General features: G+C 47.5%; 1 protein-coding gene across 1 annotated transcript; it reads right to left on the bottom strand.

Annotated features, from left to right (window-relative positions):
• Nucleotides 1-5,575: 5,575 nt before the first annotated feature.
• LOC102007598 (keratin, type II cuticular Hb5-like) lies at nt 5,576-15,924 on the bottom strand. Its single transcript, XM_005411937.2, has 9 exons — nt 15,462-15,924; nt 12,891-13,099; nt 11,509-11,569; nt 10,422-10,517; nt 9,609-9,773; nt 9,246-9,371; nt 7,253-7,473; nt 6,942-6,973; nt 5,576-6,208 (listed from the first exon to the last, which is right to left on the bottom strand). Exons 1-9 carry the CDS (start codon nt 15,882-15,884, stop codon nt 6,060-6,062), a joined length of 1,482 nt encoding a protein of 493 aa, XP_005411994.1. The 5' UTR covers nt 15,885-15,924; the 3' UTR covers nt 5,576-6,059.
• Between the last annotated feature and the right edge of the window lie 2,400 nt (nt 15,925-18,324).

Genomic DNA, 18,324 nt, shown 5'->3' with positions numbered 1-18,324 from the left:
GGATACGTGGTCTTATGAGCTACAGTGTCTCTGCTCCCTTCTTTCCCAGCACCAGCTCGCCAGTTCTAGTCCAGCCCCACCTAGCGCTTCCCCAGTGATTCCACCTCTTCCTGTCTCATTCCTCAGCCTGAGTCTACTTGGTCCTCAGTGCACATAGGCCTGGACCACAGCCCCAGGTCCCCTAAAGTCTCCCTCCTTGGCCTTCACAGCTCAGCAGCCAGAACCCTACTCCGAATGCACTGTCTTACACTACCTCCGGGCTCAAATCACTTTCCAGCACAAGTGCAGGCCTCTTATGCCAGGGCCAGCTCCCTCCATCACCTCTTTCCAAGCTATGCATCTGTCTGTCCAACCCCTCCACCCAGCAAGGACCCTCCCAGACCTGGACTCCATCCAAAGGGGCATGTCCACCCTCTGAGGCTCCCGAGACTACTCTCTCTCCCATCCAACAGGGACACATGAGCCAATTCATGCCCCTCCTCTCACTGGCCTTTGATCAACAGTCTTCTTTGCTCTTTATGCCTAACACACACACACACACACACACACACACACACACACACACACACACAGCCCTAGGATCCTGAAAATATCTGGTCCTGCTCTGTGGGTCTGGGCCAGTGATGTCAGTGGGTATGTCTGAAGCCTGGATCAAGCTGGAAGCTCCTGGCTCTGAGCCTCTATTAGGCCCCAGGAAGGAGCCCTAAGACATGCCGGGCCTAGGATGAATTAACTGAGGCAGCTAGCAGGACAGGAGCTATAGACATCCAGCCCTCTTGGACTCAGTTCTATTTCTCCATTAGGGGGAAAAATGAGATGTCATTACTGTCAGGCAATGTCTGTCCACTAACCTGTGTCTTACACTACCTCTGGGCTCTACCCAGAGAGCCTCTACCTGGAGAGTGCCTCTACCTGGGCACTACCTCTGCTCTAACTTCCTCCCTATCACCCAGCCTCTTTCCCAGAGAAGTTAAAGCCCTAGGCATTTGGCTGCAACCTCATTTCAGACCCAAAATGTTATGACCTCTCTAGACTGTTGGCTTCTCCTAAGTGCTCAGGCTACCACTCCATTTGAGGTTCGCAAGTGACACCAGACAGGCCTCCTCTGAGTCTCCTGCCTGCCCCCTCCTTTCTCCTAGCTCTCTGGGCCCAGGAGACCTGCATATGATCACAATGGATCAAAATTCAACCTTGGGTGCATCATTCATCCACAGGAAAGGCTAAATGTCAGGGGCTAACAAGTCAAAAGATGGAGATCTGAGGCCAGTGCTTACAAGGCTGCCAGGTCTCAGTGAGCTCCTAGACAAGATATGGGCTCTATGCTTTGGGGAGGGGGGTCTCTGAGATGAGAAGGCTGAGCTTTGCAGCTCTGCCACCTCCTTCATTCTGGGTTGCTAGAGTGAGTCATGCTGGAGGAAAACAACTTGATATCACCACAGATCAGGGCCAAGAAAAACTAAAATGCCAAATTCAATACCCAAAAATAAGACACCAAGATCTGGAAGATATCAAGCTTTTTAATGTGTTTCTATGCTTAGTGTACAAATATCATCAAGCAGTTTGGCCAGCCAGGGGTGCCTTTGGCTTCCACGTACAGGCGCCTCTCCCCAGCCCCACTTTACAACCAACAGCAAAGATCCAGAGCCAGCTCTTCTGATTCAAAGCACTCTGGGCTCCCTCAGCCCTCTCCTGATAAAAGCTCTGTTCCCTGAAGAAGGCAACAAGGATAGTCTGAGTAACTGAAGCTTTGAAGTTTGGTTTTTTTGTTTTGTTTTGTTTTGTTTCATTTTTGTACCGAAACTGTCAAACTCAGGACCTTGCACTTGCCAGGCAGGTGCTGTGATGCTGAGCCATATCCCCGGCAAGAGTTGAAATTTTATGAGAAAAATAATTTTAACAAGGTCAAGTGATCAGAAATTGCAAGATCAAGGAAAAATCAGAAGAGCAAATGGCCCAAACCAAAAAGAAGGTCTGTAAGCGAGTTCCAGCCTCTTTCCTAGGCTCGCTTTCCTGTGAAACATCACAAATCCATCTAGCACCCCCATCAGAGCAATCAGACCTGTCTACGCAATTCTTATCTAAGTAACTGATGCTTTCCCAAAACATTTTCCAAACAACTCAAAAGTATGACCTAGGTGCAGTGTGCATGCCTGTAATCGGAGCACTCTAGGAGGTTGAGGGAGGAGGATCAATAGTTCCAAATTTCAAGCCCAGCCTGTGCAGGAGACTTAGTGAGACCCTGCCTCCAAATAAAAAAGGGTGGGAATGTAGCTCAGTGCAAAGGCCCTGGTTCAATCCCCAGTACTAAAGGGAAAAGTGTGGAGTTTAGTGCTTCCTAAACAATAGACGAGCTTGGGCTTGCCTGTCTTCTCTTTTCCCTCTAAGCCATTAAGACTCCCACCAAGCCCCTGTTTCAATCTTCCTCACAAACACTCCCAAGACATTTCTTTCTTCTGGGCCTGGTATCTTTGATTGTTTCCTGCTTCAGTCTCTGGAATCTCAGGAAATAGAACTTTGTGTAATTACTCTCCTGAGCCAAGCATAGTAAGAAACACAAATTCACTAATTATCAAGAAAACTAGAAAGTGTGTTTCACGCAGACATGGAAATAACTACCTGGGAATTACCCTTTATCTAGTTTATTCACACCACTGCTTCTCTCTGGGAACATGAATGTTACAGGGCAGCTGTCCCAAGTGTTTTGTTTGTTGAACACTGGAGCAACTAGGACCTGAGTTCTGCTGTCCTTGGGTGCGGGGACTTGCCTGGAAGAAAGAGCAGTGGGGAAAAGATTAGTTGACACTGCTTCATGCAGTTTTCTTGCCTCCATTTAAACCAAGGGACACCCCCATGTGCCCACCATAATTCCTTTGTTGCTGCTGAGCAGGAGTGGTGAAAGGTGAACAGTCAGGGCATGGAGCAGCATAGGAGCAACACATAGAGGCTCCACTTAGGCACTAAAAAATTAAGAAAACATCAAAAGCACACACTGGTAAATCCACACCATCCACCACTATCACCACCACCATCATCGCCATCATCACTAGTGCCACTACCACTGCAATTGCCACTGCCATCACTACCATCACAACCACCACCATCAGCACTAACACCAACAACATCACCACCAAAATCACCATCATCACCCCATCAACACCAGCATCACCACTAACACCACTAACACCAACAACAACATCACCACCAAAATCACCATCATCACCCCCATCAACACCAACATCATCACTAACACCACTAACACGACCACCACCAACAGCACCACCAGTATCACCACCATCACCACCATTGTTACAAAGGAAACACAGACCCTCCCTAGTTCATATTCCCCAACTGCAGGGCAGCAAGAGCTCTATGGGGCTCCTTTTCCTCCCCAGAGGAGTTACTCTGGTGGCCCTTCTTACCTGATTTTACCCATGCTCAAACTTGGTGGGATTCAGACCACGATGTGTCCAGGATGCAGGCCCCTGTGACAGCCTCTTAGTGCGGGAGGCAGAAGCCCAGGGGAGCACTGCACAGCTAAGAAATATGTGCTCAATCTTCTCAATCAAGGCATTGTTCCGGAGCACAGAAAACTATACTCTAAAAGATGGCACTTTGACATGCTGAGCTGGAAAAAGTCTTAGAATCAATGTCTCTGACCTTCTCCTTCACCCAAGCTGCAACTTGGTCTTCCTTGACTCCTTTATCTGGCTGAAGAAACTTCTTTTTAAAAAAAAGGAAGAAATGTAATTATTTTAAACCCTCCTTCCTTCCCTAGGAATCTCATTGAATAACCAGGAAATATTAACTACCAAAGAAGCAAAACACTAAAGGTCACTAACACCCAAACAGGCTTTTCATTTATTCTTCTGAAAACCACTCTGGAAGATTACTGGGACGTTTCATCACCTAGTAAGACAACTCGTTTGAAGTACATCTCTTCCCTTCACCCTTCCACGACCTGTTGCCACCTCCCTCCAGAAATTTCAATCCCCTCTGTCTTTCTGCAGCTCAAAATGCTAGTTAGCATCTGGTCATTTCTTTGAGTCTCATATCTTGTGTGTGGCTCCCATGGACATTTGCACATTAATAAATTTTATGCTTTTTCTCCTGTTAATCTGTGTTGTCAGTTTATCTAAGAAGACTTAATTTGAACCTTTGGGGGGAAACGTGGACTTCCCTATAACAAATAGCCTGACCAAGGAGGCCCCTGTGGACACAATATGAAGGTGTCAGAAAGACGGCATTTTGCCAGGGAGAACTGTTCAATGGCTTCTCTTTGTCTTGAAATCAAATATATATATTCTTATGGTAAAATTGTCTTATGCCTGATCAGGTCTTTCTTAAAATTTCATTTCTAAAATGATCCAAATAAAATCAGGTATGAGAAGTAGCGTTCTTCCAGAACAAAAGGGAAAGAAAACTGTCCACCCAGAAGCCTGGTCTCCGTCTCATCACTTCCAGGGTGGGCCACCCAGCACCAAAGGCGACTCTGGGCAGGCTTCCCAGGTGGAACTTCCCGAGGACCACCAGTCCAGGAACGGGCGAGATGTAGACTTCACCAGGGCACAGTCTCTGTCCAGAAGTCTGAGTTTCAAGTCTCGGTCCTTACAGAAGAAGCTGTTCTTAACTACCCTATCGTATGATTGTCCACGACTGTTGGAGAGCACAGGTTATGGAGAGATGCTTCTACAAATGTTCCCAGGAGGTCTCTCTATCACCTCCCATCTCTTATTTCTGAAATGTTGGCAACTAGTAAAGTAGGACCAGGCAGAACCCCTCATCCAGTAGCATCTGAGGAACCAGAGTATTAGGCTTAAAGGAGCGATCAAGAAATGTAGAGTAGGGGCTGGGGATTTAGCTCAGCGGCAAAAGCGCCTGCCTGGCAAGTGCAAGATCGTGAGTTCAGTTCCCAGTACCGGAGAAAAACAAAAAACAACAACAAAAAAAAAAAAATGTAGAGTGAAGGCTTGTAAACCTGGATCTGAGTTTGAATTCTGGACGAGCTTTATGGTCTTAGTAAAGTCACTTCTCTCAGCCTTAATTTTCTAGTTTGTAAAGAGAGGTAATAATGCTACTGCTGTCAAAAATGAATGAAATGTGTATAGTACTTGCTGAACACTTAGCAGGTGTTTAATGAATGCCGGTTCCCTTCTTCTCCTCTTTTTGGCCTTTGCTGTACCCCACAGGGGTATGTGTAGGGATCAGGCTATGGCTCTGACCCTTCAGAAGAATTACAGGAAGGATGCAAAAGGACTAACTAACATGATCCTGTGAGAATCAGGGGGAGAATCACCTCCATATCTAAAATTACTTGACCTTCCTCTTCCTCCTGCCCTCAGGAACCAGTGGCTTGTACAGCAATTTCCCAGAAGCTTACTACCATGCAGATTCCTGGGCTCATCCCTAGAGCTGTTGATTCATGTTCTAGATCGAGCCCAGGATCTGCATATTGGACAAGTAGCCCCAAGGGATCCGGATGCAGGTGCTCATCCATGGGCCACACTCTGACAAGCACCAAAACAAGTAGGGCTCTGGGTGTGTGAGAAGAGCAATGAAGGAACTCAGTAGGAGAAAATTTTGCCATTAATATTTAATCAAGCACACCAAAAGAAAGGAGACGCCCTGTGGGAATCACGGGAATTCTGTACAATTCCAAGCAACCAATAGAATGGACTCATCCCATTAGCCTCAGCCAGTCTTTTCATTCTGTCATATAAAATAGTTTGGGGACTCCAGGAATATCCAACCTCTCAGATCAAGTGAAGGGCTTCCCTCAGCCCTTCTGTCCCTGTTGTCCCCTCAATGCAGCATCCACAGCTCCTCACATCCAAGAGCAAGGCCCAGAGACACACCCACATGCTGCACATCCCTCTACCCAGCTCCTTGCCAAACCCAGGATTTACATTCAAAGAGTAAAACATAACTCCAGTAAGAAGGAAACTGGAGAGCTACTACTATGACCAATGAATAAACTGGCACTGGGAGCACAAGAGAAAAGCTTTCCCCTCATACCCCTCCACAGCCCCCAGCAGACCCACAAGGTCCAGAGTCCTGCCCATCTATGCAAACCGCACAGACCTTGCACTGGAGCAGGGCCCCATGACAGAGGAGGAACACAGGACACTGCTGCTAGCCACACCCCCCACGCTCCGTGAGACACTGGAACCAAGATCCCCGCTGATCACGCCACCCTGTGAACGGCTCACACCTGTGGAAAGAGATACCAGGTCAGAAGTCTCTCCCATCCCAGACATGGTATAACACAGGGTCTTCCTATACAAATGATTCATTCTTTTCATATTTTGAGGGACCAACAACATGTGACTTGTAAAACTACAGACAAACCTAAATTCATTGTCATCTGCTTCTTAAAGGAACATGGTCAGCAAATTCAACACTTCACTCTACTTGGACTAGACTACTGTTGAGATGTGTTTTCATGCAATATTTGGGCAGAAATGGGTGGTTCACACTAAAGGAATCATCTATAAATATGGTTGCTGGGAAGCTGAGGGAAATGGTTGATCAGAAGCAGACACCTGCCCGGGGCTGTGTATACAGTAGAATTCTAAAGATCAGGGGTTGCTAGCTGACTAGAGGCCCTGAGTGATCAGAATATAAATTTAGCATTTCTTGTTAAAACATGGGGCCTTGTGAGGAGTATTCTGTGTGTAGCAGAAAGGCTTAGCCTGTTTTGTAGAACCGGTTAGGGAGCCAGAATTTACCACATTAATTAACTTGGGCTTCAAGAATACTCCAGGTGGATCTACATAGGTACCAAATATTGCGGGTCACCAATTTGTTCATTTCCCAGAGCCTCCACCTCTGGTCTCCTTCACCCAGTGCCCATAGACAGAGGTTTGGTCCCCAGTTTGATGTAACCTGATGTTCAGACCCAAGATGATACCCAAGAGAGCCATGCCCACATATGCTCAACTTACAGATGTTGACTGAGCCCATGCCTTCACACAACCTGCAAGGGGGAGAAAGGGAGACATCAAAGCCAAGTTCCTCTGCTTCTGCACCAGACTGGTGTCTTTTTTAGCTTACCCTCAATAGGTTATGATATTGGGCACACACATTCCCCTCTTTGCACTCATCTTCCCTACCTATAAAGTGGGGGGCTGTTCAATTCCACAATCACTTTGAACTGAGCCCGTTTTGAACATTCTCTGCCTGGAGGATTAGAGCTCATGGGGCTCTTCCAGTCCTGAGTAGGGATGTAAAGGAACACCAGAGTCCCTGTCCTCACCGGCTCTCCTCGCCTTCCAGCAGTTTGTGGTACGTGGCGATCTCCACATCCAGGCCGAGCTTGGAGTTCATCACCTCCTGGTACTCCTTGAGCAGGCAGGCCATGTCCTGCTTGGCCTTCTGCAGAGCCTCCTCCAGCCCTGCCAGCTTGCAGCGGGCATCACTGAGGGCCGCCTCGCCCTGCTGCTCTGCGTCAACTATGGAAGACTCCAGCTTACAGCGCTGTGGGGGAAAAGAGGAGGGAAGGAGTTTGCAAAGGGTTTGGTCTGTGAGGGTGGCTGGTGGGTTTCCATTGGTCTTGGTCATCAATTTTGTCTCCATTTGAAATGATCAATTTGTGAACTTGATGCTTTTTCAATGAAATGCATCTGTGGAAAATTAACTAGATGGAGAAGTAAAAGTTCATTTGGAGCTCTTTTTTCTTTCATTCTTGTACCACTTCATTGTAAAATTCACTTGAGTTTTACAAGTGAGCCAGTAGAGGGAGGAAATGTTAACATCGGGATAGCACAAATAATAATTAGTGCAATTGCCATATATCTGGGTTAGTTTACAAGGCACTTTCAAGATATTATCTTATTTGACCTTCAAAGTTACTCCGCAGGCTTGTCAGAACAGGTATTATTATTCCCACTAGGCAGATGAAGAAATTGAGACTCAGACAAGATGCAACTTGTCCTAGGTTTCCCAAGTATGCAGTGACAAGCCCAGATTTTCCAAGACCTCCATACACACACACACACACACACACAGAGAGAGAGAGAGAGAGAGAGAGAGAGAGAGAGAGAGAGAGAGGTTTCATTCTTTGGCCACAGAGCTCAGCACAATGAAAGATAAACTCCCAGCACACTGGCTTCTAGCTGCTCCCATTGGACGGCACAGAAGGACGCAATTGAGCAACAGCAAGGTTAAGATGGACAGCACTTCAAATCCCCTCTAACTGCACTTCCATAAAGTAACCCACTCTGTGTCTCATTAACTTAGCTATTATTAGCAACAACTTACTTATGAAACATCTTGCATTCACCAACCACACAGAAGGGAGAGGATGGGAAATGAGCCAGGTGTGTGTGTGATCTCAGCACTATGCTAGAGGTAGTACCACAAATCAGCAGGGAGAAGCAGATGACATAATCTATTTTCTTACTCTATATAGAAAAACTAAATTAGACCCCTCTTTACTGTATATATAAAAATGAAGCTCAAATGAAGTAAAGACCTAAATGTAAGAGGTAAAATTGTAATAGATGACAAAAATATGAGATGATATCGCTATTATCTCAAGACTTTCTAACCATAAACCCTTAAGGAAAGAACCAATAGACTTGGTCATATTAGGCTTAGATTTCACGTAGACAAGCAACAGACTGAAAGATTAATTAACTGCAATAGTATGACTGACAAAAGGCTACAATCTAGATAGAATGCATAAGGCAGTAATCAAGAAAAAAATGGTGAAATCAGGCATAGCAGCTCATGCCTGTAATTCCATCACTCTGGGAGACAGGAGGATGGCAAGTTTGAGCCCAGCCTGGATAATGTGGCAACTTAGTGAGATCCAGTCTTAAAATTTTAAAAAATTTAGAAAGATCTAGAATATAGCTAGTGCAAAAGCCTTGGGTTCAATCCTCAGTAACACCAAAACAACAACAAAAAGACAGAAATCCCACTAGAAAATGGGCAGATGACGTGAACAGGCAATTCTTGGAAAGGGAAATACAAATGACTAGTATGTGTACGAGGAGAAGTTCCATATCACTAGTTAATCAGAAGAATGAAAAGTTAACAATTAGCTTAGCTTCCAGTTTTACATCTACCAGATTTATAAGCACTGGAAAATCTGACAATAGCAAATGCAGGAAGAAGACAAATGGCAAATTCTCTGGCACAGTGAAAATAAAAGCCACTCTAAAGATAATGGCAGCCCTTGAAGATAGGAGCAAAGCAGAACCAGATGAGAACCACAGGTCCCCAGTAGTCTTAGTGTCCCTGACCTGCTGCTTAGCATTCTCCACCTCAGCCGTCAGCCTCTGGATCATGCGGTTCAGCTCACTGAGCTCATCCTTGCTTTTGCGGAGGTTCTCACTCTGCTGGGTCACCGTAGCCTTCATCTCCTGGCACTGCAGGTTGGGAGACAACAGGTAGGCAGGGTGTGATGTCATGGTGTAAAGGACATAGTGTGATGAAGGACATAGTGTGCTGTCACCTACAGTCTGCCATAGTCCCACCTCCTTGCCTTGCTCTGCCCAGGACCTCAGCCACAACCCCTCCGGGTGGCGCATGAGCACACATCCCAGGGGAGCTCCAGGCGTACAGCCACCTGCTTGTTCGGTGAGGAGCCCAGCCCTCCCATTTACCTTGGTCTGGTACCAGCCCTCAGCCTCAGCTCGGCTGCGACTGGCAATATCATCATACTGAGCCTTGATCTCGGCCACAACCATGTCCATGCTGAGCTCGCGGCTGTTGTCCATCTTCACCACCACTGAGGTTTCCGAGATTTGTGACTGAAGGATGAAGATTTCCTGTAGAAGACAACACACAGCCCTCAGCAATAAGCCCTGTTCCCATTCCATCTCCCAGGCAATCAATCCTCAAAACAGCCCCAACTTAGAAACCTTAGAGAAGAAATGAGAAAATGACCTTAACTGGGAAATTGTAAAAGTGTAACTTTTAAAGGAAAAGGCTAGAATTTGGGCCATGAGCCTATGCAATATACGAAGGAGAATTCTACTAGTGCCTGAATCGGCATCACCAAAAACAGATTTAGATGTATGCAGATCAGCTGGATCATTCCACCTCAGGGCCTGAACTACCAGATCAGCGGTAGTCATCTGTACCAATATAATCCACCAGAATACAGCCAGAGTTAAACTCCTGGGTGACTTACTTGGGTTTTTACACTACTCAAGTTAATAAATGAGCTGTCAGATCTTCATGTCACGTCCTGCTGAGTGAACAAGGGGTGAGCCACAGTCTTTCTAATCATCTTAAAAGAAGGGCCTTACCTGCTCCCATTTGGAAAGGAGGTCTGAATCCAGAGAAGATTATAGAAGGAAAGAGCTTCAGGCCCTAAGAGGGTAAGCAATGCCCAACTTTCCAGAGAACCCAGGAACCAGGACAAGCCACAGCCCAAAAGACCCCTTCCCCCTCTCCCCTCGTCCTCCTCTTACCTCCTCATAGAGGGACCGCAGGAAGGCGATCTCCCTTGTCAGCAGCTCCACATTGGCTTCCAGGTCTGACTTGCGCAGATAAGCATTGTCTATGTCCTAGGGGAGACAGACCAGAGAGGGTGCGGAATGGGCACACTCCCTTTCCCCATACCCTGAGCCTCTGCACTTTGCAGTAGCCCTGAGGTCATCCCCTGGCCACCTCTCTGCCTCTGGCCCGCCTCACCCCTCTGTCCACCCATAAGTGTAACGAGGACTCTTCATCTTCCCCTCCAGGGCCCTCTTTGCTATTTGCTCCTCTCATTCCCTCTCGAGGCATGAATAGCAGGCAGTAGAACTGACTGCCAGGGGAAGGGAGGTGGAGAAACATTCACCCCCTTAGTACTGAGGATCTTGTTGAACAGAAATCCTGGTATCACAGTCCAGAATGTCAGGCTGCTTCATCTCAGCCAAGCTGTCCACAGAGCAAGAGCATGCTGACTTCTGCCTGAGATCCAAGTCAGACCTCTACTGGCAGATCTGTCACCAGCTCCTCCCTCAATTCCACCAGTACTTACGTTATAGAGGCTGGCAAGCAGGCTATTTGCTGAAGAACACATACATATACTTTTACTCATCACTTTGAAATAAAATTCCATGAGCAGCTTTTCTCCCTCTATGTTTTCATTCTCTCTAATATCACTGAATGACAGCATCGCTACTAAATTCAGTCACAAATTTCAGCAAGCTAAGAACCACCAGCCAGCATCCCACTCCACCTCCACTCCACCTAGGATGGTGGGAGGAGGCCATGTCCAGGCCAGAGCAGAGCAGATTTCACAGTGCACATCTCAGCTAACCCGGTTATGTAGAAGACCCCCAACAGCACTGCACCAGGAGGTTCTTGTCTCCAGAACACTCCTCAACACAGTCTGGGTTGCTACATGGTGGCCAAGATGGTTTCTGCAGGCAAACCAGCCCACTGTCATCTGCCAGGGGTTTAAGTCCTTGCCACCACCAACTGGATTTATGGGAATGTGATAGGACAACCTGTATTAGAGTTTGCAGTGTTCAAGATTTCATTCTTCCCTATGTGACAAGAGTCACTCACCTTTTTTAGCAGCACAAACTCGTTCTCAGCTGTGGCCCTGAGAGCCAGCTCCTCTTCATACCTAGGAGAGTGGACAGGAGAAATGTTGGCCAGCCAGAGGCCAGGGCTGCCAAACTCCCTGGCTTTCTGCTTATTTTCTGTGTGCCTTTGGAGAAGAGCTTTGGCTTCTCTGAACTTCTGTTTCCCAACCAGAAAGAACGGCAAAGCCTGAGCCCAATGATATACCATGTCTTAAATCACCTGCTCTGTGATGAGGCATAGGGTAAATATTTGTGGCTGGGTGAAAGGCAGACAAATGTTCCCCAGAGCTTTTCAACTCTAAAAGTGAGCAAAATATGAAGCTCTCTAAAGGCACCCCCTCTCGAGTTCGGTTCCCTGTGACCCTATATCCCAGGACTTGAATTCCTCCTGGAAGTAACCCATGGTCCAGGGGCATTTCTTCTCCACTGGCCTCAGCCCCTTCCCCAAGCCAGTAGGACTTCCTCCCTGAAGCAGCCAGCAAGGAGAGCAGAGTTCCCAGAGAGGGATATCTACAACTTTTTAATTACAGGGAAACTGTAACTGTAATAAACTCTCCATTCTATAATTACCAGCTCTCATATGCCAAGAGTGGGAGGTAAACCTTGACACCTGGCCTCTGAAAAGGGTATCTGCATCGCTTCACCCTAAGGGAAGAAAAGACCCCCTGCCATGTCCCTCTGGCTGGCGAAATCTGATCTTCTAAGACCAGAACTCCAAAGAAGGCTAAGGTTAGAATGCCCAGGACTGATTAATGTCAAAATCACCTTTCATTCTGTCCATATCTTACAAGATATAAAGGTGCAAATGAACAATGAGTTTAGACTACACATTGGCCAGACTAAGCCCAGGCTAAAATGAAAGATTTACATTGCGTTTAAATTGTGGAGCCTTACATAAGGAAAACTTGTTTTATCTGCAGAGTAAAAGAAGGAAAAATATAAGGTCCTCAAATACTTTGAGTGGCATCAGGCAGATTACTTGCAAAAAATCTCTTCCAAGGCCTCTATCTGTATACCCAGGGTTGGCCTGCTGCTCCTGGGCCTGCTCTCCAGCCCTCCTGGCCTTGTCCTCCTGTTTCATTTGTTCTCACTCTCTCTGTGTGTCAGTCTGTGCCCCAGAGAGTGTATTCCATCCCTCCCAGCCTGGGACTCTACTTCTCTCCAACTCTTACCCTGGTCTCCAGGAAGGGGTTGTGAGAGCCAGAAGTTGAGACAAGGCAGAGAATGCTGATAAAATAGAACCGACTGATAGGAATCAGGGTGACCCTGACTTTCTGCAGCCCTGACTCCAGGACAGCTGTATGACCTAATCTAAAACCCACTCCCCTCCCAACAATTGCCCCCCTACCCTATCCTGCTCACTTCTTCTTGTAGCCCTCCAGCGGCTCCTGCACGTGGTTAAGCTCCAAGTCCAGTCTCCCAGTATCACCCTCCACCTGTTCAATCTCCCGCCTCAATGTCTGGATGTAGCCCTGGAACAGCCCCTCCAGGTTGCCCTGGCAGCACTCTCGGTCCTGGTAGAACTGCCACTTCGTCTCCAGCAGCTTGTTCTGCTGCTCCAGGAAGCGCACCTGCCGGTCAAGGTGAAGGAAGACACTCAGTGGGGAGTCTAGGGAGGGTGCTGGGTCCCCCAGAGCCCTCTCTGTCCTTGGGATGGCCCCTGCCCTGCAGCCACCTGTGACCTTCCCAAAGAAGCCAAATCAGTGGCAAAGTCTGAAAGGCAAGATCATAATCATCCCCCACATACCTTCCCTCCACCCATGCTCACCTCCCAGAAAAAGCAGAGAACTTACAGGCATCCACTTACTCTGCACAGAATGAAATATGAGCTCATCCTGCAGACTACATGTGATAGGCAAAACAATGACTCCTCAAAGATATACATGCCCTATTCCCTGGGTACCCGTGACTGTATTACACTGCATAGGGTTCTTGCAAAGAGATCTTACTGCTGAAATTAAGGTTATGGACTTGAACATGGGAGATTTTCCTGGATTATCCAGGTAAGCAAAAGGTACAACAGGACCCCTTCAAGGTGGAAGAGGAAGGTACAAGAGTGAGCAAGATGCTCATATGGAGGCAGAACGAAATGTGACACATGAGAAGGAGTCTACCCACTATTACTGGCTCTGAAGATGAAGGAAGAAGGGGCCACTTACCAAGGAATGTAGGAAGTCTTTAGAAGCTAAGAACAACCCCTGAGAGCCAGCTACCAAGGAGCAAGAATCCAAGCCCTCTAACCACTTAGAATTCAATTTCTCCAAAAGCTTGAATGGTCTAGAAACAGATTTTCTCTGGGATCCTCCAAGAAGAAATGCATCCCTGACCCCACACAGCTGTCAGCCTCGCAAGAAGGTGTGTGTTCTTTTAAGCTGCCAACTTGTGTGCAGCAATTAAAAAATACACACCTATCACAACTCTCACTTACTCTGATCCTGAGGCACTGGAGCTCAGGAAGTGGTTCCCTCCTACCAGGAATTAGGAGACTCCAGATCCCTAACTCTGCCACCACCCAGGCCACTTTACTTCATTCTCTCTGAGCCCCACTGTGTACTGAGGCCACAGGAATTCGTCACTGGCAGCTGCTCAGGCCCACAGCCAAGGCTTATTTGGCCTCCTCACGTTTTATAGAAACCTGAGTAGTTACCAACCTTTAGTAATTAAGTGATTTAAGGCAAAAATCTGGATCTCTGACCTTTTTGACAAATCAGAAGTTCTAACAGTGCAAAGCCTGCAGCTAGTGTTGACAAGCAGGCTGGCCTGCCTCTCCATTCGGCTTCGCTGATGTGACCTGCCATGCCCCAACCTAAGTTGTCAGTGCCAGCCCCAAACTAGATGATTCATTTGCAAGCCTAACCTCCTGGAAATTTAAGCCTCATACAAAGAACTCTCAACTGACCATGCCAATGGAAAAGGAAAAACAAAATCCTGATTATTCAAAAGGCACCTGCCTTAGGATTCACCATGCAGGCCAAGGGCCTAGCAAAGCCCTCCAGCTTGCTGCTTTGCAGGATTAACCCACCACATCCATGCAGTCCACAACATCGAGGTGGTCAATCCAGCCTTGTGCAGTGCTTTGACTCTTTCCCCAGCCCAAGAGCCAACTGCTCTCAACAGAGAGAACAGCAGCCTTGGGTGATACCCAAAAGGCCGCGTGCACAGATCCCTTTGCGTCTGCATGTTCGGGGCCCTCACTGCACAGATGCAGCTCCTGCTAAGGCATCCAGCCCCCAAGCAAGTCATGGGCTGGATTTCAACCTCCCTGACTCTGAGTGTGTATCCACAGATGGACAACCTGCCTAGCCCCATGGTCAGCTTCACTGTGCCAATACAAGGGCAGAGAGGCCGTAGCATGCTGAGGATGGCGTTTGTCTGAGAGCAGAGATCCCCTCATCATCGCCCTGGCCCATCCTTTCCTACACAAGTGCCTGGCCCGGACATCACACCAGTTGGCCCTGGAAGATGAATCTTCCCTCCCTGAAACTTCAGTGGCTGATCTCCCTTGAAGACAGTGAGCACTCAGAGGAACACCATTAGCTCGAGGGAAATCACCCATATCGCTACAACCAAAAACTGCAGTGTCAGCAAAGTGCAGTACAGCGTGGTCTGCATGGGCCTGCCTCTACGTTTCTCAATTTGCTGCCTTTAATCCGGGGGGGGGGGGGGTACCTTGGGTAGAGGTCCTGAGGATTCATAGCCTTGCTGCAATGCCTCCACCAAGAAGGAGAAGAAAAGGAGCCTCTGGCCCCTCTTGGTCCTGGCTCCTATCTCCTTGCCAGAGATGGCAGCATCTCCTTAAAACAGCTGTGCTCCCGCCCATACCCTCCTACCCATCATCAGGTTCCAAGTCCCTTGCCCCTTCTTAAGCCACATCCTCAGAGAACAGTACACAGACCCACCTTGTTCAGGAACAGTGCAATCCAGGACACCCACCTTGTCAATGAAGGCAGCAAACTTGTTGTTGAGGCACTTGATCTGCTCCTTCTCTTGCTGCTTGACACACTGTGCGTTGGGGTCGATCTCTAGATTGAGGGGTGTAAGGAGGCTCTCGTTGACTGTCACAGTGGAGATGCAGGGAGGGCTGGGCCCACAGAGGCCACCTGCCCGGTAGCCAAAGCTGCCACCACTGCGTAGGGGCCATCTGCAACTCACTGCCATCCGAGGTGAGCCCACCACACACATGCTGCGGCTGCCGAAGCTCCCGAGGTGCCTGTAGCCTGGCCCCCCAGCACTGCCCCCCCAGTAGGCCATGGCACCAACACTGCTGTGAGTCCCAGGCTTGGGCACAACAGCAGAGCAGGAACTGAAGTTCCTGACCCCACAGCTGGAGCTGACGCGGTAGCAGCGGCTCGCCATCCCTCTGCTGTGCCGGACAGACCTGGGAAGGTGGAGGGGACTGAAGAACAGGGCTCTTGCTGAGAGCTGTTGTTACTCCTGCCTTTTATCAGGCAGAGGACAGGAATTCTGACCACATAAAAGGCAGGAGAAAGTTATGGGTACCATTTATGAGCATGGGAACTTCCCGCTAGGCAGCCCGAGAGCAGAGCTGAAACCTGCTTCTTTTAATAGGCATCTCAAGGAGACCCTGTATCACAAATAAACATGATTCCTGACTTTCCAGCTTCACAGGCCTACACATAGCTCTCAAACCCCTCATCTCCCTCCAGTGCTGTGAATAGATGAAGAATTATCATCCCACATTGGCAGACCAACGCGTCCTATGTCCCACTCAAGCCCCACTGTCCCACGCTTCCAGGTCAGCACATGCAAAGGAACCCTTCAAAGACTTCCTGTGACTGCCTTCACCCACATCTGCCCTGCAGAAATGACCAGGGTTTGTGATCTCTCCCAAAGACAAAGACCTCAGCCAGGGGCTGCTCGTCCCACCTCCCTCCTCAATTTACAGGACACCTCTGTGCCATGCCCAGAACAGCATGGCAATGGGATGCAGTGGTGGAAACGCCTCCAAACCCACCAGCTCCCAGGGCTGAGGTGAAGCTCTCTGTGCATGAAGACAGAAATGAAGAACAACCTCTGAACTCCCCCTCAGGGAAACAGGCTTGCATGGGGGCACGAGAAAATAGCCAGACACAACAGGAGAGAACAGAGGTCCTCTCCCTCTCTCCTCATGCTTGCACACATGCACACACGAACACAAATATCCCTCAAGAAGACACAGATGACAGAATCGCCTTGTATGAGGAGAATGTAAAATGGTTACGGAGGGCTTGGGGCCTAGCTTGAACCTAGAGAGCATCAGCGAGATGGCCTTGTCCCCGAGTCTGTAGGACAGAGCTCTAAGAACCAAGTCAATGGAACAGGCCACAGAAATGCCTATAAATTAACTTCTATTTAAAAGAACAACTCTTTGACCAAGTTATTCCCCTTCTAGGATTCTTCCCAAAAGAGATTAAGTCATCATATTATAGGGATACATGCACACCTATGCTTACAGCAGCACAATTTATAATAACTAAATCTCAGAAACAGCCTCTATATCCATCCACAGATGAATAGATAAAGAAAATGAGGTATTTATACACAATGGAACACTACTCTGCCATAAAGAAGAGAAACTTGAGCTATTTGTAGGTAAACAGATGCACCTCGAGACCATAATATTAAGGGAAATAAACCAGATGTGAAAGTTTAAATATCACATGATTTCTCTTATTTTGCTCTTTGTCACATGGAGCTTACCCTCATCTAACATAGAATTTATTAATTTATATGAGAGTTTATGTGAGAAACAAAGTTTCTATATGAGAAGCAAAGAGCAAAATAAAAGACAGTATATGAAGTACTAAGATCTTTTTCAAACGGGAAGGGGAATAAGAGATGGAAGGAGGGGTGGGAAAAGATTTTTTAAAAGAGAATTGAAGAAAAAATGGAAATAGAGCTTTTTCAAACAGGAAGAGCTCAAGAGTTGGAGGGCACAGGGTGGGATGAAGAAGCAAAGGGACAAAAAAATTCAAATGTGTTACATACATGAACCAACTCCCCACAATAGCTGTAATCCTTATATGTTGCAAACATATGCTAATAAAAATATTCCTTACGTAATAAAAACATACGTAAGGAAAAAAACTCACTGCAGCCATCTGTGCTTTGGCCACATGGCTGCCCACAGAAGCACAGCCAGGGGAGAAAGGCTTGAGTGTGTCTGAAGGCAAGTGGCCCTTCGACAGTGGACATCACTCACTCACCAAGCAAGTAATGAAGAAGGAACTCATGCTCTGCACACCCTGTCTCAGGCCAGTTTCTGCTGGTTTCCTTTTTCAGTCAACTGGTATGTATTGAGCACTACCTATATGCCAAGCACCTTCCTATGAGTTTGTGTCTGCAAATAAAACAGACAAGGGTGCCTGCTTTTGTGGCCTTGCATTCTAGTGGGAGAGATGAATGATACACTTAGTAAATTAATAAATTCTATGTTACATCGGAATAAGTTCCATGGGCACAGGACAGAAACAAGATATAGGGAACCTAGCTAGCTAGGAGAAACAGTGAAGTATGCTTTTGACAGGGTGGCCAGAAGCCGCTTCACTGGGAACTTCCCGAGTATCTGGGATCATAGGCATGCACTACTGAGGCTGGCTATTACTTTCATTTTTAAAAAGTAATTTTTCCAGGTGTTGTAGTTTTTATTGGTACTTACACATACACAAACACACACACACACACACACACACACACACACACACACACATTGAAAATGTCCTTCTTTCCTGGCTTGCAAAGTTTCCGCTGAGAAATCCACTGATAATGTTGGTGGAGTGGGGAAACTGCCTTGAAC

The sequence above is a fragment of the Chinchilla lanigera genome, unplaced genomic scaffold (genome assembly GCF_000276665.1).
Source record: "Chinchilla lanigera isolate Chin_1 unplaced genomic scaffold, ChiLan1.0 scaffold00146, whole genome shotgun sequence".
NCBI lineage: Eukaryota > Metazoa > Chordata > Mammalia > Rodentia > Chinchillidae > Chinchilla > Chinchilla lanigera.
This window is presented reverse-complemented; position numbering and strand designations above follow the sequence as displayed.